The sequence below is a fragment of the Gallus gallus genome, chromosome Z (assembly GCF_016699485.2).
Source record: "Gallus gallus isolate bGalGal1 chromosome Z, bGalGal1.mat.broiler.GRCg7b, whole genome shotgun sequence".
In the NCBI taxonomy this organism is placed as follows: domain Eukaryota; kingdom Metazoa; phylum Chordata; class Aves; order Galliformes; family Phasianidae; genus Gallus; species Gallus gallus.
Genome location: NC_052572.1, coordinates 61201836 through 61225928, shown reverse-complemented (window position 1 = coordinate 61225928; position 24093 = coordinate 61201836). Strand labels below are relative to the sequence as shown.

The following is a 24093-nucleotide window of genomic DNA, read 5'->3' as shown; positions in this document are numbered from 1 at the left end:
ACGAGGTATCAGTTTATGTCATTATGATGATTTTAGGCTCCTTAGAAATAGACTGGCTTTGCATAATCTTAAATGTCCTATTGGTCTCTATGTATTTTTTGAAGCAAAACATTATCTTCATTAGCTACAAATGTACCCAGTAAGTTCCCAAGTTCCACGTAAAAAAGAGCAGAAATTTGGGCCTGTCAGTTAGAGTTGGTCCTGGAGCTCAAAGTTAGCTGCTTCTGCTGTTTTCTGCCTTTTCAAACAGATTTAACAATTGAATCCACACAAAGACAGACATCTTCACATCCAGTATGATGTGAGACATGAATAAGACCACATGGAGCCTCTTGTAACATTCATTGCTGTGGTGATCTCTCTGCCTGGCTGCTTTGAGGACATAATCCTGCCTCCAGTTCTGAAGGCTTTAAACAATTCTTAGCTGCTTGAGTGCCATCCTATGTTATATTGAGTACCACTCACTGGGGATCACTTTGCTCTGTCTTCTTCATTGCTCTCATGAGATCTGTGAAATCTTCCCTCTGAGCCTAGGTAGATAGCTATTGCCTCTGTTGTCCTAACTTGTTTTCCTGATCTTGACATTTGTCCATCTATGCCAAGTAAAACCTTTCACCAAATGCAAATCTCAAGACTTTCTCAGTTTCTCTTCAGGCTCATCTGCTTGTATCTTTATTCTCTCTTCAATGTCTAAAACACTTCAGGATTTGGACTCTTCAGTTTTCTACATTGGTATAGAACAAAAGAGCCCTGGACTTGGTTTCTCCTGTGGCAGCCACTATCACTAGTCATCACTTAGTCATACAAACATTTTGGAAACAGTTACTTAGCTTTCCATTAGTCATTTTGAAAACATTTTTTTAAACTAGCTATTTTTTTAATTGTTATTCCTGTGTATGTAATGGCTTCATTTTTATTATTTTTTTTCTACTATCTGGATGTACTTACAAGTGTTTATGGCTATTTCATAGGCAGTTCTCTCATGCAAGGTCAGTTAGCTCTATCCTTCGCAGTGCAACACACAATAGTATATGATATGATGACTTTTTTTTTCTTACCAGTAGCCGAAGTTTAGAGAAGGAATTCTGTCTGGATAAGCACTAGTTTTAAGCATTAAGTGTCTAGTTACAGTTTTCCTCCACTTTCTCAAACTTTGTTACAGTCTCATATATCCTTCTCCAAGAACTGCATCCTATTACAGATTCCCCAGTCATTCTTGGTAAGTCATAGGGCATATCTATTCCAGTGAGGCCTGATGGATATTAAAGCTTATGATGCACTTGCGTAATATCTATATTAGTAAATTAAATGTGCCTAGGAACTAAGGCCATCTGAGGCCACGGGGCAGTACACGTCCATATTATTAAACTTTTTCAACCTCAAAAACATCATGGCTACATACAAACTGACAACTGGGAATTGTTCCTGGCCTGGGCTAACTACCAAATAGAGCTAAGAATCAGTCTGGAAGGGCATTATTTGACCTGTGCCAGAAGAATGTCATGGACTGTCAAATAATCCACTCTTGAGGCAGAGATAAGTGTCTTAGAGTGCTCTTTGCTGTTCATTTACTAACACAGGCATGGCTTTGCCCTTAACATGTATGCAGCTTGTCACATCCTGCTTCTTTTTTCCCTCTGTCTTCTCTCCTTTGAACAAAATTACTAGAGAGATCAGATTGCTCACTTGAAAGGGAAGTGCCTGTGTGCACTATGTCAGATGTGAACTCCACAAGCTGAAGTGTGTTGGGTAAAGCAAAATGTTGGGTACTCAAAACCCTTGAAAATTAATGGGCCAAATATTCTGTGCTAAATATTGTCTTTCCCCTCTCCCATGTTAAACCAGACTTTCATTTATTTAGAGACAGAGACATTTACAGCCCCCTTCTAGTGGACTATTTCTGTCTCCTCTGCTATCATCACTCATGAAAACTACAAATAAATGTGTAATTATTATCAGATGTTTTAGAACAATATAAATGCTTATCCCCAGAAAATTATCTGAGGAAATATTATTGGCCTTTGCTGTTAGGAGGGAAAGCCAAATTTATTTTCATTTGGCAACAGCTTTGGTCTCTTACAAGACCATGCAGAGGCTCTGCATTTTTCTACATACTTTGTAAATAATGATTTAATGACATGACTTGTTGGCTCTTCATTCAGTTTTGCTTTCTTCCCTCCAACTTTCCTGGTCACCTTTAGTAATCAGAAGTAAATGAATGCAATTTCTCTGACTTCCCCGAAGTTATACTTAATTGCACAGTTAAAGCTGGTGTACTTTAAATGCATATTTCAGTTACGTACAAACATTGAAATCCATCTTGCCCACTAGATCTAGATTAATGCTAAGAAAAGGAGCTCCTGTTGCATTAGGGGACATTGCCTACTGATTCTTCTTGTGGTAAGCAGTTTGATGGAGCACACAGGCTTTGAGGTATATGAGAAGTATCCAGGGAAGGGATATTCTGTTTTATATGAAAAGAAATAGTAGCATTTTTCATTTCTGTATCTCTGAAGCATTATGAAGCAATTTCATGAAAAGATAAAGCATTGTACCTTGTTACATCCCAGTAAGGTAGGAAGATAACATTATATTCAAAATCCAGCCCAGGAAACCAATGCAGTCAGCAAGTTCAGAGCCAAGCCAGGATTTTATTTGACATCAAATGGTTAGATTTAATGAAAACAGCTAGAAAGAAATTTCATGAATTCTTTGGGAAAGTCAGTGTGATGTACAATGTATATGGATTACCTATGTTGCTTCTAATTCCTTGAACTTTCTCAGCTTTCTAGAAAAGGTGATTTTCCCAAATACTTAGGAAGTAAGGACGGTGATAGAACTCACCATCAGCTAGAAATGAGTTTTCTTATGAGGCGTTGTTTTTCACAGCTTAGATTTTATTAGTCATAATATTCATTGCTTTGTCTCAGGAAAAGAGAGTGCATGAGATAAAAAGAAGATCTCAAGAGCCATCTCAAAACGTATTCAAAGTTTGAAAGGTAACTTGGCTGTATCCTATCTGATTGAAAATGTTGTCACTTTGATTTGAAAAAGCACGGGTCATCCTTGAAAAAGGAAAGAAATGGTGATTGCCAAGATTTTGATGTGAAGAAGGGTGAAGCATATGAACTTATAACAGTCAACCTAAATGTTGCAATCACTGTTTGTCAAACTGAGTTCCATCCTGAGAAATAAAACTCATGGTGACAGCTATGACATCTCTTTTGTGGAGAAAAGTACCTATAGGAGTGTAGCAAATAAGAAGCGAGGCAAGAAAGATTTAATGCATACTTATACCTCCCTGATATTTCATGTACATGTTGGGATTTCTTAGCCAGTCGTTCCAAATGCTTGGCTGTCATATCTGGTGCCATTCTGGTCTCCGTGAAAAATCTTCATTATCTATTTATTTATTTGTTTTTTTTTTTCCAAAAATGTATTTGCCATGATGTGAGAACATCTCCAGATTCTAGTTAACTTGGGTGAATTTTTTTATGTCGAGAATTAATGGAAAAAGATTTACACTGCATGAGATAGAATCAGAACATCCTTAAGAGGTGTCCTCAGCTTAAGTATCACATTTTGTATACACAGTTGAGCATTACGGGTATGACTTCGTCATTTTGGGTGAGAAGACATCCTCTCTGTGAGTTAACCATTCAGCTTGCACATGGGAATAAGCAATGAACACACCCAAATAATCTTTTCTAGGAGAAAGCAGTTAACTATGTAAATTCAGATGCCTCTTTGGACCAAGGTAATTCTTTGGATTGCTAATCCTTCCACACAAAAGAAGGGCCAAATATAATCTTCACAGCCTCCACATTTTTTTGTGAGTTTTATAAATCTTCTATTAAACATGATCATGAATGTTTTCCCCCTATATGTCTTGTGCAAACAAAATAGCACATGCAGAGTTATTTCTCTTAGATATCTGGCAAGGCATATGACTGATGGTTAGAAATTTTGACTTGGTTAAAACAAAATTTAGCTCATGTTAAAGCATTAAGTAAATGCTGATGAAGTCAAAGCAAATTCTCTGACAAAGCTGTAAAATCACCCCAACACACAAACATGTCTGAATCCTACCATTAGGCTCTCATGCAGTCTGTTTCTCTGCAGCGAGCAAGTAGCTGTAACCCTTCAGTGCTGCAACTGAGTTTGGCAGGGACATTTGAGAACTGAAGTGACACGCACAGAATGTACTAATTGTTATGTATAAAGGAATTTCAGTTCTACATCATTTTTTTTCTATATCACCACAGAAAGTATTCTGCGGGTTTATTAGCCTGTCCACAAAGAAATATTTCCATTGTTACATTTTTGGTATAATTTGTGCAAGTGGTGTGGTAAAACAGTTCTGTAAATCAAGTGAATATAATGCATATATGTATATTTCACTTCCTTCTGCAGGTTTCACCTATTGTAGGCTTTGTCTGTGTGAGAGGTAGAGACTTGGAAGAAAAGTACTTTGTGTGAAATTTCCTGACCGTAGTGCTTAATTACATATTGGGCTATTAAAGCCTGTTTCCAGCTGAAATGTTTTCTTTAAGAAGCCAGAACTGAAAGGGTTATGGTTTGTTACTGCAGCGGTTATCAGCAGACAGCCATCTAACCTTTGGTACTTACAGGTATTTTATGGCTCTTGATCATATTATCAAATTCTTCATTAATTTTTTTGTATTTTTCTTCAGTGCGTGGGGTGAGAGCGTAAGAGGAGTCAGGATCGGGGCTTTCACAACCTTTGTTTTCTTTCTTGTTCAATGCCTGCCAGGTTCAGAGAAATATCAAAAGGTAAAAAAAATGAAAGGGAGCTCAGAGTACTTACACACAATCTTTGTCTGCTGATCATTAGATCAATATCTTCATTAATTTTCCTGTACTTGTCCTCAGACTCAGGGCTGTGACCTACTGAATCGTCTGCATCGGGGTCTGGACTGTCACAGCCATTAAGTCCTTTCTTTCTCAACGTCTGAAATACACAATTTGGAAAGTTCAATCCTTTACACAGGCTGCAAGAAAGACTCAGCAGTGTTAGAGTAACACAAACTGCCCAGAGGTGGAATGCTTTACATTCTAATTTAGGGACAGAAACTGCCAACATATCCACTGCAGTGGTGCCAAATGCCTTGCTATGAATGACAAGACAAGACTACACGTTGCTGTGAATCTCCTTGCTCTGAAATTGGAATCAGTCAATAGAGAACAACACTAGCAGTCCAGCGAAGTGCTTGTGCTAATACACCCCATTCCCACCACATCTGATCACATTAAGAGGTTAAAATACCCACCCAGAAGGCAATTTATTTTAACACATTTACACATAGGAATGAATATTAACAGCAAAAGACACATACTGTTTAGAGTGGAATACTCCGGTATTTTTTAGAAAGAAAGATACAGGAGGAAGAAGTGAAAAAAAAAAAAGGGAACAAACTTAGTAATTCACTTTCTTCACAGAAGAAGAAGGAGGAGTAACTGAATAAAATTCTTTAAGGAATGACATGAAGTGACATTCCAAGGTGCATGCTTTTAGTAGGATAAGAGTGGGGAGTGTGCTGCAAACACGACTGAAATACTGATTCAGAGCTCCTAGACAGAGTGTTTACTTTTACTGACTCCAGTTTCAGTGCTACAAATGTACAATGCCAAATTTTAATGTACAGGAAAAATAACTGCTAGAACAGATGCTTAGTGAAAAGTCAAAACAGATAAACCTCAGGTTCATCAGCTGAAATCAAGCCCTGGAACCACAAACATCAACAAACACAATCACAAAGAAAAATAACAATGATCCAAAGCACAAAAATTGAACGAAATAGATAGCTAACAATTTAAAATAGTTGTCTGGACTCAAACAGGCCTTAAGTGGTCTACAAGTCACCCATTTTGTTAAGGTAGAAGACTATGAGAAACAAGTCCTTGTGGACTATTCGATACAAGCAACAGTACACAAAATCAATAGTTGTAAGATTTCCCAAACTTCGCTTTCAGAGATCCTTGTTAAAAAACTCTTCAAAGGGTCCATTTGGCTATCTGCAGCCATTATCGGACTGCTCACAGTAAAGCTTCCCTTGCAGCCTGGCTGAGAGGCGTTACAACATGTAGATCTCATTGCTCTTCTGTGTTACTATATAACTATGCTTGTACTATGTGATTAGTGTCTGTGTTGGTGATTAGTAATTAGCCTTAGACAACAGGCTCTACCTGGTGTCTTTTTGCCTTCTTTTGCCTAGCTGCCTCTGACCTGAGCTTTCTGTTCTTTTTGGAAAAGCATGTTTCTTAGCTATTTTCTCTAAAGCAATGCCCAATTTAACACTGATAAATCCCTAAAGTTTCGTACTACAAACTCATAGTTTGTACTGTTGTATTTGTATATAAAATATTAGACTTCAATTCTCTGTTTTATACAAGATGTATGGATGGGGCCGCCTTATCACTGCAGAGAAGCCATAACGCTATTCTTCTGGAGACATGACCTGAAATTTAGATTTTCATCAAGACACCAAAATAACGGTGCTCTTCCCTTTGGTATAAGAGCCATACAAACTCATGCTGTGGACCTCTCAAATGCATTTTGGCAAATATAGAAGGCTTGTTCAATGTAGATCTTTTCAGATTTCGTATCTTTGCAAACTTTAGATCTAATCCTAAGAGCCACTCCTGACTCATAGACAAAATTATACATCCATTTGAATAAAACCTTAAGAAAATGAGACAACTTGAATGAGTCTCTCCACTTCTTCACTCCCTCTTATCTCTCCTTAATGTTGTAGATATTTGTCCCATGATAAAGTCATGAATAATCTCTACTGCTAATAGACTGGAACAAGCCCATTATAAAGAGGGCTTTTGCAATCAACTGCTGTTTGAAAGACTTAATAGATATAGTATGGTACAGTAAAAGTGAAATTTCCCTTTTATATTTAAAAAACTCACTTGCTTTACTTTCATAATCCAAGAAAGTGGGTGCAATGAATTAGAGTTGCTGCCATTCCAGGCTTCAACCCCTACTTTAACTAGAAATTTCTGTATAAGGCTTATGTACTGGGGGGACAGCCGGGAGGGTCTGTGTGAGCAGAGCCCAGCAATGCCCCATGTGAGCAGAGCAGCTCCAGCTGCTCCAACAGGGACCTGCCGCTGCCAGAATCAAGTCATGAGCAAAGCTGGGTGTGCTCTGAGAGAGCAGATATAAGTGAGAGAAACATTGCTGCATGACAGCAGCTGGAGGAGAGGGTTGAGCAATGGAAGAGAAGCGGCCCTGTAGGCACTGACGGCAGTGCAGGAGGAGGGCAGGAGGTGCTCTGGGTGCAAAGTTCCCTGCAGCTGAGGAGAGGCTGGTGGTGGAGCAGTGGATATGGCCTGAAGGAGGTACAGTCCATAGAGAAGCCCCTGAAGGAGCAGGCCTGCACCAGAGCTGCAGCCCAGGAAGAGCAGCCCACCGTGAGGTGGGTGGTGTTCTACCCCAAATTAGCTTTAGCTTTAACAGAGTAAAGGCAAAATTTGCTCTTGCAAAATTCACCAATCCAGTGTGCTTGGCTGGTGCCTTGGCGGACATGGCTAATCCAGTTCACTAATCTGTGCCCTTCTTCCCAGCCAGCTCCCCTAAATATAAGTGAATTAAGATAAGTTTAGACAACAAAAATGTCCACAAGTGTGCTGCACAGCTTCTAGCTTTGTGAGTGCTGGAACTAATGCCTGCTTCCCTATAAATTACACTTTGGGGTAAAGTGCAATGCACAGAGATTTCTTGCAGCTGGATCTCTTGTGTATTCTCTTGCACCCTGCCTATTCTTCTATGAATCCTTTTTTTTTTTTTTTTCTTCCCCTCTGCACACAGGGACTGATGCCGCAACCCTGTCTTCAGCTGGGGCACCTTCTAGGAATACCGCCATTGTCTCTTTCTGCCCAAGAGCACAGTTTTCAGGAATGATGTTGAATTTCATAGTCCATAAGACCTCTCCTTTTGTGCCAGATTTCCTCGGTACTGAATGAAGAATGAAAAACTAATAAAGAAATGGAAAGAAAATCAGATGGATAGGCTGCATAGGCACACACACACACCCGCTCAAATTCAGAGTCCTCCTCTGGAGAAGAGAGCTTGCTGAAAATGACATACTTATCCTCTGCAGTAAGGTACTGAGTGGTATTCAGGACAAATATAATGATCCTGAGCATCTTCTCCTCTCTGACTTCCCAATACTCAGGCTATAATTTGGTCTGTTCTGCTGCATTGTGTGTTACTTTACTCCCCACACTACTACCAAACCCATACCTCTCAGAAAAGTCCTTTGCTTTTGTGCTTCAACACATTTGGTACTTGTTGGTACAACACAACTATAAGTGACAGTGACTGCTATCTTACAGACCCATCCTTATTCAGAAGCCCTATGGACTCAATGTCAATTTTTTCCCTCTCCTCCTTAGCTCTGTGTCACCACTTGATTATAGAGGCTGACTCTGGACCTCAGAGAAGAATGAAATCATTAAGAAGGCCAAGTGGGTTTCAGCAGGCCTTTGACCTAGTCTTGCAGTCATTTAGAAACCACGTTAAGCTGTTGTAGCCTCCTGCAAATCCTGGAAAATAGCCAGAGCTATAGCATCCTCCTGGAGCTTAGTTTCCAAAGATTTAATGACTGTTCAGGGAATTTTTAAGAGCATAAAATTACACAACTGTATAGAGCATTGCTTTCTGGAGAACCCCAAATCAGATTTCAGTTATTTTTAAAGAAAATAAGCCTTTTTTTTTTTTTTTTTTTTTTTTGGTACTACAGAAGCTCTACTTTTCACAAGTAAATAATTACATTGGACACTGGTAACATAAAATCAGCCATGGCATATGAAAAACAAAATGGTTAGAGGAAAACAACCTGTGGCTGAAATCTCATATGCCAGCAGTTCAGCCTAAATCCTGCTCTATAAACCTCTGATAAGTGCTGACTTAGTGACATACTGGTTGCTGTAAAATGAAGTATAAACAACTATTTACTTTCATTTCATGCAAAATTTATCATCACTACAAAAGCACAAAAGAAAATATGGCACTATCAGCTGGGTCTGATTTTATCAAGACAATGGAAATCATCACAATTTGAAAGCTTTTGAGGAGAAAAGAGCCTTTCATTATTCTCCAATCTTTGTTTGTGAAGGATTATCTTTTTCTTTTAGTTTTTCTTTAACATAAAGACTGGAGAAGACCAGAAACTCAACTTATTTTTTATTTTTCTTCTCTCTTAGTTTGTTTATCTTTGTAGAGGAGTTTCTCCTTTCTCCATAGTTTTAGTAGTTTCGTATACTGTGGAACCAATCTCTACAGCACTCTGGGACTTGAGAAGCAGCAGGTATTTGGACTTTGAAATGCTTACATTAGTTCCAAAAGGTAAAAGACTAGGTCACTTGATAAGGTCCCCAAAAGCTTCTGACCAGTCCACTCTATGTGTTACACTTACATAACCTGAGGATGAAAGAGCCAAGCAGCTATTGCAAGATTAATCATTATCTTGATTTATGTTATGAGAAGTACTGCCTTGTTGGCTTTATCTATGTCCATAATAAAAATTTCCACTGGAGAAAAATTAAGAATTACAGTTCTGCTTTTACTAATTCCCATATCTGCCATGTTTTTCAGGAGTTACCATAAGAATCTTAAGAATCTCTAACTGATAACCCTGCTAGACACCATGAGAATCCACAAAGATTTAACATGATATATTATACTCAACTGTTAGGAGACAAAAACCACAATTGCCCTCTATTTTCCACTATCATCTTCCTGTATCTTGATAGGCGAAATCTTCCAGCCACAACTGAAAAATGGTTTGGTCTCTGTTTTGCTCACTGGAGCCACATAGCTACGTGGCAAGGCAGACAATAAGCAATTATAAAGAAATCATATGCAATTGTGTTCAGTTGCTTTATAGCCATGCCAAAGCACCCAGCCAAATTTATGGAGACCCTCTAAAGAGCAGGAAATATTTAAATCATGGGCCTGATTCATTTAAGCATCTGTTTGCTCTCTGTGCAATAGAAACATCGAAGTTAGCAAGTGCAGAGTGAAGGCAACCTTCACTCTCATCTCTTGCACAGTTACATAATGATGAAATTTTATGATGAAATTGCACTATACAATGTATGGTGCAATCAAGTAATGAAAGATTCTAGTGGAATGAAAAACACAAGGAGGAAGAGATAGGTTGCTATGGAAACCATCCATCTGAATTCACTGACTTCTGTGTAACTAAAATCTGAAATTTTATGTTCCATTAATGTGGAGTTCTTAGATTTTTACGTTTAATAATGAACATAAACTAGTATGCTGGTACTAATGCACTTTAATTGCATGTTTAGGAGAATTAGATAAAACATTATTATACTTACCGTTATCTAACAAGCTTCAGACAAAAAGAAAAATGTATACCAGTAAAAGAGAAAAATGGAACATTTCTTACCTCTTTTGTATAAATCATTAAATGCTTTTGTGGTTTATACCTTTTTTTTTTTTTTTTTTGAAATAAGCTACAGGGCTTATATAACAGCTGAACTTCTAGAACCACATGTTAACCTTTTTGTTACTATCTTATTTTCACCTAAGTTTCAAAGAAAAGAAATTTCCATTGTCTGGTTCTGCACGTCTTTCTTCTTGAAATGAATACACATAAATGTGTATTTCACAACAATACACCGACCGTCTGCTTGGATGTGCCTCTCATTTTTGCATGCCAAGTGATTATTCTCTCCTCCTTCAAGTACCTTCTCTAATCACACCTCTTGTGAAACCAAACAATGCTGATACCCTTTGCCAGTAGCATCTGCTTCTCTTTGCTTTTGGATAATCACCCAGTGTGTTATGAATGTCTATATGTGTACACTGCAAGATCCTCACGATATGAGATTTCCACCTGCTTACACAGTTCAGCCTATTCTTTTCCACTCACGCTCTTGATGCATTACAAGACATATATCCTCCACAATAATTATTAGTACAGGTACAAAATCAAGCTAATCAACAGCCTTTTGAAAGAGTGCTGGGACAGTGGGGTGTTTTCTACTCTTTCCCCTAGCTACCCCATGTGACTTGAGTACCAGGGAGCTTCGAAGTATGTGCAGTTGGTGCAGCCCGAGCCAGGGGGACATACAGCCCTCTGTATGTGTGTTTATCAGCTTTCACATTGCTCCATGTCCCTCTACAGGGCATCTCCTGCACCCACATGAGATTGCACACCTTGTCTCCTGGGCTACCCCTATGGAGAGGTGGGGAGGTTGGAGATGGTGGGAAGGCAGGGGCTTGCTCCCTAAAAGAAGCCAAGCACAATACCTAGCTTTATAGCTCAACCACACCCAGGATGTGCAAGTATTTAAATTATACAGGACAATGCTGGCTTTACAGAAGTACAGACAGAAGATGGGCATGTCAAATTCAGGGACGTCATAGCAACTGATCTAACCCTGTATCTTCCTGAGTCTCCTCAGAAACAAAAACAAATCACATGATGACACCTGCATTAAAGATCTGTATTGAAATTTCTGTCAATGCATGTAATGAAGCATACATAACTATTGTTGACAGTTATTCCAGAGGGTGTGCAAAATATTTCTGTCCATTGCTGTATTCATAAACTGTTTTTTTAAAGAACTGAACTCCTAATAATTCCTGGGACTCTAAGCAGGAATATTTCCTCATCCCTCGGTCTTATCCTCATCCGTCATCGCAGAACAAATGGTCTGAAGGCCCCACAAATCCTGCAGGCAGCTGAGGTAGGATTCTTGTGTTAACCCTCAGTGGAGTAGATCATGTTTCTCTGGCTTTGACAGCAGAGACGGGTCCAGGCAGAGGCAGGTGAGGGCATGCATTGAGGCAGCAATGCCACACATCTCCACCATCCACACCTGTCAGCCCAACACTGATCCCAGCCCCAGCACTTTCACCCATATTCCTGCTGCACTTCCAGCCCCTGTGTGGTCAGAGCCTGCAGGAACACAGGAACTCTGTACAGGTATGTACACAAATATTCCTGTATGTGTATTTATGCATGTATTATACACATGTATACACATCTGCTACTGTATCATGTTTCAGTATCTTCTTGTTCAAAGTTAGAAGGATTTTTTGCAAGTTTTTGCAGTTGAGCATAATTAGATTTCACTGGCAGTGATGCAGTACAGGAACAGCCCAACACTGCTGGTTTGTTGGATCAGAAGAGGTAAAACAAGAGATGTGCTTTTATGAACAAGGCTAGTACTTCCTAAACAACAATTTAATGTGCAAAATTATTTGGAAGTGATGGGATTAGTGGCATAAATGTAATGCCAATCTAGTTATGACTACACCTGATAAAACCATCCTTACATACATATAAGATTAAACAAGAAAAAAAAATCAGTCTTATTTAAAAGTAAATAAATAACATCCTCTTAAGCAGTAGTCAGAATTTACTGCATTGTTATCTAATGTGGTTTCACTAGAGTATAGAGTAAAAACTAAATTTGTGTGCAGCTCTGCTGTGTTAAAAACACAACGCTTTCCATTGACTTGGCTGTTAGTACTTTATGCTCAAACTCAGCAGATTATTTAGCTAGACTGGAGGTATTCTCAGGATACTTGTGCCTAAGGATGGAATGATTATCACTCTTCCTTGAGCAGCCCTATGACTATAACCTTGGACTGGGTGTCCCAAGGCCTTTCGCAGGCCTTCTGTTCAGCTAGAGGAAATAAAGAAGTTGTAGATTTAGGCAGAAAGTTTAAGTCTGCTCTTGCCAACACTCTTCCTGCACATTGCTCTGCACATACATGTGTGCCTTGGGCCTTAGCAGGGCCACCAACTGTTTCACAAAGACCAGTATTTGTGGGATGAATCCATGAAGACAACACTTCTGCATTCTGTCTCCTTCCAGTAGTTCACAGGGAGGAGTGCTGCCAGCCTGTAAGCATACAGGGAACGCAGAGATGGGCCAAAGCCAGAACAGATGCATCTTTGACTTGTTCTGTGCCCCTTGACCACAACGTGATATCAGTACATTAGGTCTTTCATGCAGTTCTCAAAATGGTCTAAGTGTATGAAGGTGGCCAGATTTTCCTTAAATTTCATTGAGCATATTCAAAATAGAAGAAGACATGGTGAGATACAGCATATTTGATTTGCACTAGGTTTTGCTGCCAGACTCAGAAAGAGTATGAATGGAAAAATAAACTCTACAGTAGTTCAGCAGAATCATCTCAGCTTCTTTAGGGAATATGAGGCCACTTAAAAATAAACACTGTAATCATCAACAGGTTGTTATTTCCCCTCCTTTTTATGTTTGTCTATCCATAATCCTTCTCCACTGACTCCATCTCTTCCAGATGGAGCTCTGCCCTCAACATTTTCATTTCTGTCTAATTTAGTCAGACATGTATACAAATACAAGGCTGAAGTCAGATCTCATTTACACTGGTGTAAATCTGTGGCTGGAACAGCTGTAAAGACACCAGCTGAGTTATTCTAGATCTACAGTGGTGTTACCAAGTCTGTTACATTAGTGTTACTATCTCTCCAAATACACAGTATTTTAAAGATGTGGGGCTTAATATAAATAACTGTGGAAACCATTAACTATTTCAAAGGCAGTCGGTGTTTTTCTTTGATATAAATGGGAACATTTAATACTAGATGCCATATTCAAAATACTTGAGAAATGAGATAAACAAAGTAACAAATATTTTACAGAAATTTTGTCCCAGAATTATTACAAAAAGTATGTAAGCTGATACAAAATATACTTCTGATATGTATTTTGATCTAAAATATATTTTAATCTAAAATATACTAAGGAGATTCTGAGCTAGTATGTGTAAGGACTGCTTCACACATCATTAAAATGAAGCCATCTTGGGATGAATATATGGCCATGTTGTGTCAGCTAGACTAAGAAACAAAGTTTTCAGGAGAAAAAATGATAAATATATCTGACAAACAAAGCTGTAACAAAAGATATAATTTACATGGCAAGGAATATTCCCCAGACCATGGGGCAAACACCTTCATTCCTAATTATGAGGCCAGGTAAGCTCTGATGACCACAACCTTTTGATTTTCCATTTCTTATGAAACAGAGCATCTCCAGCAGCACTGAGCTGGGGCAGTACTGACTCAGCAGTGAAAATGCCACCCACTGCGGCAAGAACACCACTTCCCTCAGCACCTGGGTTTTCTTTGGAGGTCTCCCATATAAAGCTTGAACGTATCAATGTTCTGAATAGAGAAGGCTTTTTTTGTTGTTGTTGTTGCTTGTTTTGTTTTTTATCCTTCCCAGAATTTGAACATTTATTTTACAGCAGATCAAATTGCAGGGTATTACAGAAAACAAAAAACAAAAAACAAAAAACAAACAAACAAACAAACAAAAAAACCCAAACAACAAAAAACATACCAGTATGACAATGAGCGAATGTTGCTGAATAGCTGTTCCTTTTAAAGGCAAAAGAAAAACCTCTTATATTTTTATAGTACCATAATTGTTTCATCCATTGGTAAAAATGCCTAAATCAATATTTTTTTTTTTAAATGGTGAATTATAATAGAGGTTAGATCTCTGAAACTCTAGACTTCTGTTCCTTTGCAGGATGGAGGCCTTAAATAGCAACAAAGCAATAACCATCAACTCAGTGTTCTGCTGATAAAGTCAAGTTTTCACCAAGGAGAAAGGGAAGATAGTCCCTCTGCTAAGCTTAGAGTGAGTACATCTGCTAAGCTTAGAGTGAGTACATTTCTGAGGAAAAATTGGCCCATGATTTTAACTGTGAAAACAGATGACTCAGTTGATGCAGAATTTTGTATTTGATTTAAGATGTCGGGCTTTTTTTTTTTTTTTCCGTGAGACCAAGAGACTATATATTATTTGCCAAAAACATTTGTGAAACTTGTATTTATCATTAAACAGTTGCTAAAATCTAGACTATGATATGCATTTTTTTCTATTTAGCGAAGTATCATCTGCTAGTAAGGAAAGAAAGAGGACCTGTTTTCCCATGGAAAATCCTACGGGAATAGCAAGATTCAGATAGCAATTTTTCAATTTGAAAGCTGAAGATATTCCATCTACATTATAAAAAAAAAAGGATTGAGACAGTACAGTCAGAAGCTGTATGAAACTTCCAGACTGCATGATTATCCCAGAAAGTGGTCCTTCTAGCAACTCCTTGTTTCTTGGAAGTGTAGTCATGCTGCTCTTATCACTCTGCTTTTCCCTTTAGAGAAGTAAACTCAAGAGAAAAGAATCAGAAATGACAGACTTAGCAAAAAGTGGTCAGATTTTAGATGGATTCTGGAGAATTCAGGAAGCTTTCAAGGCAACTGAGCTCTAACTTTCCATTACTGCAAATTGTGCCATCATGGAGGCAAAAGAGGCAAAATGTCTTTAGAGAGGATTACCAACAGTCAAACTGCTTGCACGCATCTCAAGACTCTGAAGTTTAGCTCCCATTTCTGTCGCTAACTTCCTGGATGGAGTTTATTAATTCACTTTTTTTTTTTTTTCCTACTATAAAAAGATGCGTGATTGTAACTAACAGCGTAATTGAGGTGCTGTAGGAACAAATTCATTAAAAAAAAAAAAAAAGCTAACTGCAGTGTGCTCACAAAGGACTCTAAATTTACTGTAGTCAGACAGACCTCACAATCCTGCAGCTTTGTTGAGCAGTCTCTAAATTAAACTAACACTACAACAGTGGTTTTCAGCACACTGTGAAGGAAAAAGACTTGAGAAACACAGCAGTTTCCAGTACTATCACTGCTTGAGAAAGCAGGAGTGGCAGAGCCAGAGCCAAGTCAGAAGATTTTGACCAGAAATGTGGATATGAGAGCAAAGTTTGCAGAGATACTAGAAAAATCATGGCTGAGGGGGCAAAATAGACAAAGAACACCAAATACTCAAACCCAAAACCAACACGAAAAAACCTTCATTCAGAAACTGAGCATCTTTGTGAAAATTTCAGCTTTCTCTAGAAGCAGCTTAAACATATCTTAACTGTTAAGGCTTTTCATTGTAAAATTGGACTTCTTTTTTTGGACAAAATTATAGTTTTGTAAGGAAGAATTGGTATGTTGGCTAGCCAAAGCACTACTTCTGAAATCTTCAAACCTTTAATCATATCCTACTCCCACACAGAGAATTCTGTGGGCTACAAAAGATGTTTCTACTGGAGTCCATTCATTTTGCAGGAGAACTGGACAAACAGAGCAAGATGTCAGCCTGTTTCCTTTCTTCCATGGCTTGACAGAGGTAGGAATGGAGAGCACTGCCGTGTGTATGACTGGTACTGTGTAAGTGAGACCTTCTTTGAGGGTTCCGGCACACCAGCTTTGGTGGCTGCTACCACTGCAGGATCAGTTCCCTTGCAGTGCTGCCCTGCAACCAGAGATTGCCCACCCCATACTCGAGTGGTGGAGGTGTAGCAGCTGAGGGTGGGCATGCATTCCTCTCCTCTGAGTCTGCTGAGGAGCTGGTAACCTCCAACAGAGAAAGGCAGTGAACAACTGAGTGGTACTAACACTGTCACAGCTGTTTCCTCAGGCAGTCTCAGTCAGCATCTCAAAAAAACAAGCTACATGTAAGAAAGAAAGCATTTCCCATTGGGAATCAAAATTTTTTTGTTGGGAATTGAAACCCCACAGCAATGTTAAGGGATGTGTTTGTTTTAAAGAACTGATCTCCTTTCTGATTCATCACTTTACAGTATTTTGCTACATAGACACAGATAGTGTTTTGGGGACTGTGTTCCTGAGAAAAAAATTAATCTTTGTCGATTTCAGGCAAAGTGAACACTTTTATTTTCCAACATGCTTAGCTTGCATACATAGAAGAACCCTGTATATCAGAGAATGCAAGTTTCAGCTCTCTGCACTTCTATTCTGCACACAGAATGGACTTCACAGCAACCTGTCCAGAAGTTTAGGAATGCTGGATGTCTGGGCCAATTACAGACCTGTAATATCTGCCTGTGTCTATAGGCTGATTCCACTGCCCTGACAGATGGAGCAGTAGTATTTCCTACTGACAGTACTGCAGCAAGAAACACAAGCTTACTTACTTATTTCATTATTTTATCTATTTTCTAAGTCATCTGCTGCCATTAGCTTGCTGCCACAGCATCCAGAGCTCTTTCCTAAATTCTGCAGGTCATTTACAATGTAACAAAATGATTTAGAAGAGAGTTAAAAAGTTCCACATGGAATGATACAGGAATACCGCAGCAACTCTAAAATTTGCTTCATATTTGAATTTTAAAATCAACTAAATGCTGATTGCACCATAGAAATCAGACTGTGGCGAGACTGAAGATGAACTTACCTAAAAATATGTGTGGCTTTGACTCTTACTTTAGAAATGCCAAAATCAAAAATCTGCAAGCAGATCCTGCCGGATTTCAACAAGCCCAGACTTTCACATAGCACTTACAGCAGCAAAAAGGACAAAGAAGTATCCAGAAGGGACAAAATTTCAGTGAAAGCCAGGACTGCTATAAGATCCTTTCCAGGAAGAGGCCAGTTAGCGTGAAAGAAACAGGCATACAAGAAACATGTTGCAGAAGTGAACAATTTTGTTCACAGTCTCTGCACTTTCACAGTCCTGAGGGTTGTATGCAGTTTCTCAACAACATGAAACTTTGAAATAAACTACGCCAAAGCCTTCTTACAGTGTTTCCAAAGCTTGGCAGGATTCTTGTTTCTGCCTGGGGTATACCAGATCACAAAACCCTGCAATAAAATAGCAGTAGTGGGAATGGATGTGTTTTTTATTTGTGCTACTGAATTGGTCACAGAGATCATGGACAAGCTTAACTTAGTTGCAGAATGTTTGGTCAGCTATTTTGCTCCATCACTGACAGTGAGAGAAGAGGTGGAAACATTTTTTTTCTATAAAAATGACCGTACAGAGGAACTCTCAGACTCCTTAATGGGATGGGAATTAAAAATTTATTCCACGAGAGGGACATTTTTATAAGTTTTGAGCACTCAGTGATTCACCTAAATTCAGACTATAGCATAAATAGCCTGCTCAGCTTCAGCCGTGAAACCCTCATGGGTATTGCCATCAAGGGAGTTTTAGTGTAGAAAACAAGCTCCTTACTACCTATCAATTCTATGATTCTATGATTCTGTGATCCTATGCTGCTCAACTCAGAATGGTCAAGTGTAGATATCTACAAGGGTCCAAATAGTTCAACCATTCAGCTGACAAAGCCAATTAGACAGAATCTCCTATACCTGCCAATATTTGAAAGCTATAAACGAAGATGTCCAGGGACAGAGAAATAAGAGCAGACCTTCTTAAGGCTCATTTGGGAAATCAGTATTTTTTAAAGTGACAGGACAGAAAACTGGTCAACAAGGAGTCTTCTCTTTTAGCTGCACTGCTTTGATGTGTGCCCAAGAGCTTACACTGAAGCCATAAAAAGCAGTCCACACCCTACTGTAATTCCCTTGCTGCAAGAAATGGCCTTGCGACAGGAAAGGGCTATGGAACAGGTCCAGTAAAGGATTTAGGCACACAGAAAGCTGAGTTTGGCAATACTTGATATTTAGGCACCTGACCTCCAAAGTGGCACTCAAACTGTTAGGATATGAGGCTTCCTATGCAGGGCACAGTAAGATCTTGGAACTGCAGATCAGGATCCAAGCCTGGCACCAGATGGCTAGGATGTGTGTGACTGATCCAGACCAAGCAAACAGTTTCAGAAATCCTACCCCTCATCAGAAGTTAACATTGCTTCCCCAGGGCTGCAGACACCTCCACCCATGAAGACCTATGGGGCATTCAGACATTCAATAAATGCTTGCCAGGGATATCTCATTTGTAGAGGACGGAGAGTTTCTGGATTTTCTGGGGGGAAAAAGCTTTCCATTTCGGTCCAGACTGGGTTTGTCCAAAGGGAGCACAGTACAGGCCCCTAGGTACCTTCAATACCAAATAACAAGGTCTCTCACAAAGTTCATATGCCTCAAGTTATGCTTTTGGATAATGATCTTAGTTGCCATATTTTAAAGCTTATGTTTAGTCACTTCTGTGAAACTCTTTAAGATATAGGATGGAAAAAATGAAGTATAATTATATTTTTTTTATCCTTGAGTTAAACAATATATATGGATTGTAGAAAAATTTACTTTTGAGAAGAAAAGCTTCTTTTCAGTAGGTTACAAAAATACAGATTAAATGCTAAAGTGCACATTTACAGCTGCTGGAGACAAAAGTGTAAAGCTTCTATTTTATTGATAATTGTTTGAACATGCTAGAAGTATGTAATAACCAAGCCTTGGATTATAACTGTGAAAGAATAAATTATGTGTTTTTATGTTTGGTCATGTTATAACTATGATTCTTTTGTAGTAAGCTAAATACACTTTAAACAACATATGCTCCATTAGGAATTGCTTCTTTGTCAAGATTTTGATCTCTTTTGAATCAATCTATAGCAGCTGTGAGTTGTTTAAAATACTCTTACTGACTCTTCTATAATTTGCTTTCTTTGAACAACCTGTGTGCTGTAACATTTGATCAAAGAAATAAACGTATACTTTAACAACCCAAAGTAAAGTGCATGCACATTTCTATAACAGTGCACTATAAAATGTAATTATAGTTGTCTATGGATCACCCAGGATGATATAAATAATGGGTTTGGGATTTTTTTTTTCTAATGCAAGCCTATTCAATGTATCACAATTTTTTTTTCTCTTTAACGCCGCTCCCTATCACATAAAAGCATTAATGCAGTTAATTAAAGTTTAGATCACAGATTATGCAACTTCTTTTAATAGTGTATTTACTCCCTTATTAACAGGTAACTGTATGCAAAAGTGCCCACAGCAATATTAAGTAAGGAAGACACAATAATGTAAAGTTGTGAATTTGTAAACTACAGCATAAAGAAGATGCTGATTGAAACCCTGTTTTAAATGCTATTCTATTTGTTTGAGGAACAATGGCCGTTTAAGATTTAACTACTACAGAAAGCAGAGCAGTTCTGACCTATGGACATTAATTCACAGCTGACCACTAGACCTGTGAGTATTAAAAACGCAAAACAATAAAGTGTAAGTGTTTGAGGTTTTATAGCCCTGCAAATTTGATAATTTACATTAATTTCAATTGTCTTTTATATAAACAAACACATAAGGACTCCTTGGATTCAGGACAAATGGAGCCCAATCAATATTAGCTACATAATACATAAGAACAAATGCAAATTTTATAGTACACAAATAAATAATTAATTTCTATGATGTTCTTACTGTAACGAAGGGAGAAAAGTCAGCATATTTTGAAGTTTAACAGAACTTTTGCTAGAGCTGTGAAAACAGCGGGAAGGCATCTCAAGAACAGTTACCTGCTTGCAGTCCCGGGGAGAAGAAACATGGAGGAAGTTTCTTCATGCAGCATGGAAGGATAAGGTAAGCAGAGCTTTTAAAATGCCTGCTTTCTGGAAGGTGAGGTAGAGTAGGCACAAAGCTGGATTTTTTTGTATCCCCATTCTCTCTGGTGTTTCTTCACAGAGTACCTCCTGCACAGTGCCTTTGCTACTCAAGAAGGGGCTTGCCTATTGCTAACTTTGTGGCATGGAAGCATATTTACTGCACACTTATTTCTCCATATAGACACATGAATGCTACTCGGTGTATGAACTATTTAGGTCCCAATTCTGTCACCTTTACTGATAGGAAAACTGCTTCAAAAATAAAGCCACAACACTGCGCATTCTTACTGGAGCATTCAGGACCTCTATAAATGTTTGTAGAAAGAAGAGCTATTATACTATTACTTACTGCAAAAGGTGATAGAATGTGCAGAAATCGCTGTCTGCAGAAATTGTAACCAGATGATTTTGAAGTTTGCCAGAAGGTTCCCATTGACGACACTAGACTTTAAGTCAGGGGTGTAAACATACCTGATCAGTGGAATTTACACGTCAGGGTTCCTTGGCTTTTGCTAATGTAAGATTCCTTTTAGCTAATAAAAGGAGTTGTGAGCAGCAGCTAAGGGACAGCATCTGGGAACATTTGTACACTAAAGAAAAACCTTTATTCATTGTAAGCATGTAAAAAACTGTGCGCCACTTGCTGATTCTGCAGGAAACTCAGCCTGCACAATCTTCAACTGTGGTTTGATGGGAACAGCTGACAGCTTATGGGAGTCCAATAAAACAAAAAGTCTGTGGGGACAGGAGGGCAAATCCAGTTTTCTGTGCTGAAGACAGTTGTGAGGAAACAGAAGACATGGTATTACAACACTTCTGATTATGTTACTGTGCAGAATCCAGGTAAATAACCGCATTTTGTATTTACCTTTCAAAGCAGGGATGTCTTGAAAATGAAAAATGGGTTTGCTCACAAAAGCTTTTGTCTCTGGAACACAGCAATAAGTAGCTCACTATCTGGGTTGAAAATGGCAGTGTAGGGTAGTGTGCCCTATTTTTCCAAACTTGCAGTGAAGATACAATACAGGAATTCAGCCTCAGTAATTATTAATACACCACACAGACACAATTACACCCTGTGTACTGCATAAAGGAATCACTTGTGGTCTGCCTCCATTACAAAGAGCAGTAGGGGGCCAACATGCAAGAAGACAAAAATGCTTTACAAAGAGGAAGGAGACAGAAGAGTCCATGTACCCAAATACAAGGACCTTGATTCTTTTTGGAGTGATTTAAGTCCCCTTCCATCAATTATCGTCCTTTGTCTCCAGAGTCTTATCACAAGCAGCATTACAGGAACTGAACAAAACAATACTCAGGCCCAAATAACCCTGTGAACTGTACTGACATTTCCACACCCTGTTGCTGTGTTTGACCAGGTTACTAAGATTAAAAAAAAAATACAACAACATAAAACTAAAAAAACCCACAACAAAAACTCCATACAGACTAACAACAAATATTGCAGCTTTAAATAACATGCTCTGCCTTTCCTGGTGTCTTTTCTGCTGTGAGTATAGCTGATACCTCATGTGATATCTCATAATGGTGGTACAGAACCTTTGCAGCCCAAAATGACATTGGCTTTCTCTGATGTGACAGCTTTCCAAATGAAAATGTTCTGCCTGTTCTCAACAGGCTTATTTTTAAGTTAATTGGATTCTTCCCCTTGCCATTTGCATCTCTTATACCCCCCTGCATAAACCCGAGTTTTGGATACATGAAGAATTACAAATAACAGCTTTAACTCGTGTATTACAAGAAGTACCAGGCCACCAAACTGATTTCTGAGTGAAATTAGCCATCTGTCTACTCACTCACTTTTACTGCTCAGAATCATAGTAATAAACTTCTCTTTAGCAATAAGTGAACTTTTGAGGGTATGATCCAAAGTATGAAATGAATGAAAAGTATTTATTTTTCATTCATTTGGACTAGATATGTGACATTTCATGGTACTTTTTGACAGAACATTGCAGTCTTTGCTCGTCTGAAAATAAATTAAAAAACATGTGGAAAGTAAAAAAAAAAAAAAAAAAAGGACCTTAGGAAAGTCAGCTATTTATGACAGTAAGTCAGCTTCTGTGAAACAAAGCCTTGTCTTTCAGAAAGTATTTATGATCTATGAGAAAAAAAAATTAAATATATATATATATATATCCTTGGGCTAAAATGTTTATTGGCACCTAAGAGTCTGAAGAGAGCAAGTCAGGCCTGTGGTTTTTTGAGGGCACTTTATCATCGCCTGCATTCTCAAAGGGATCTGTGAATGAATAGAGCTGGATTACTCAGCCTTCTATTCCACACATATTCCTCTCCATTTTCCTTGGCAAGACTGAGAGCCAAGCTATTTTTAGTTAGGCAGTTTTCTATTTTTAGATGAATATCAGTTAAGAGACATTTGTCAGGAAAAATCTGAAAAAAGAAAAACACAAAAGGGGGAGGGGATGAGGCTTCCCATCTCACATTGTGAAGCAAGCCCTTCAACCTGTAACTCCAGGCGTTTCAGCTGCTTCCAATCTTGGAAAAATAAAGAAAATTCAGAGTTCAGGGATTTAAAAATAAACCTACCCTCTGGCAAACAGACCAAAGTACAACAAGATGTTACTATGTGAAACAGTGACTACAAAAACAAAGAACGTTCTCCAATGACTAGATTGGGATAAAACTTTGGAGCTATTAAGTTATAAGAATGTTACACAGACATGTAAGATTTTTCCAGTTTCTCGGCCAGATATATCATGTTTTGGAGAAAGAAACAGTCATCTGTGAAATAGACTGAGCTCTCAGACACACAGATTTATGTTCCCAGTTTGACAAAGAAAGGAATTGTGAAAAGAGTTTGAAACACATGTATATTCTACCTATATTTTTCATCTTTGCAATGCCATCATTTTTACAAAAATCCAGCCAAAACATTTCCTAAAATACTGAAATATTTTTTAAAGCGATTATTAAGAACGTAAGTATAAAAGCGAAATAACATATAGAGGATCTGACCAGTGACGACTGATCCTCAATAAGGAGGTTCCTCTATTTGCATCCACTCCTCTCTATCCCTACACTCTACTTCTAATTATGGAAAAGCAAGTTAATCAAGTGAACTACTTCACTTTCATTTGACATCTATTAGGATTAAAAAATATGTTTCATGCCAACTAAAACCTTGTTGCAAATAAATCATGGTGGAAAGCTAGCCTTTTTGAGAAAGACAGAGATAAAGAGGGAAAAACAAAGAAAAGGCAACTCATTCTCTTAGCTGCATTTTTCACTTACTGAACTAATTTTAGGTATATTCAAAATAAAATAAAAGCAATATCTACACTTGACCTTTTATTTTGAAATAAATATAATAGATTGAGGACAGAAAGAATCAAAAATCTCATATGCATAAGAGAGAAGGAAAAACTGCTATTTATTGAACGTAGTAGAGGGACTAATTTGGACAGAAAAGAACTGACTTGCACAATTATCCTGCTTTGAAATTTTTCTTGTGATGTTGTAGAAGCTTATATAAAGGTCCAAATTGATGGAGTAATGGGATTAGGTAAGAATATCAGATTTTAAAGATTCATTTCTCAATTATTTGCTTGAAAAAATGAAATTAGGATTGATAAAGTGGAGAGGATGTTTTTTAGCATTTT

At 38.2% G+C, this 24093-nt stretch overlaps 1 protein-coding gene across 11 annotated transcripts in view; it reads right to left on the bottom strand.

The window, feature by feature from the left end:
- Positions 1–24093, bottom strand: part of MEF2C (myocyte enhancer factor 2C) — a 137238-nt gene that overhangs the window by 33118 nt on the left and 80027 nt on the right. For 5 of the 11 annotated variants that reach the window (XM_025144791.3, XM_025144794.3, XM_046905691.1 and 2 more), the window contains one exon: positions 4829–4972. In XM_025144791.3, coding sequence (XP_025000559.1) covers positions 4829–4972 — 144 coding nt within the window. Of the gene's footprint in view, positions 1–4629; positions 4768–4828; positions 4973–24093 lie in introns of all 11 variants that reach the window. The other 6 variants (XM_046905690.1, XM_040655941.2, XM_040655958.2 and 3 more) reach the window with 2 other exon arrangements.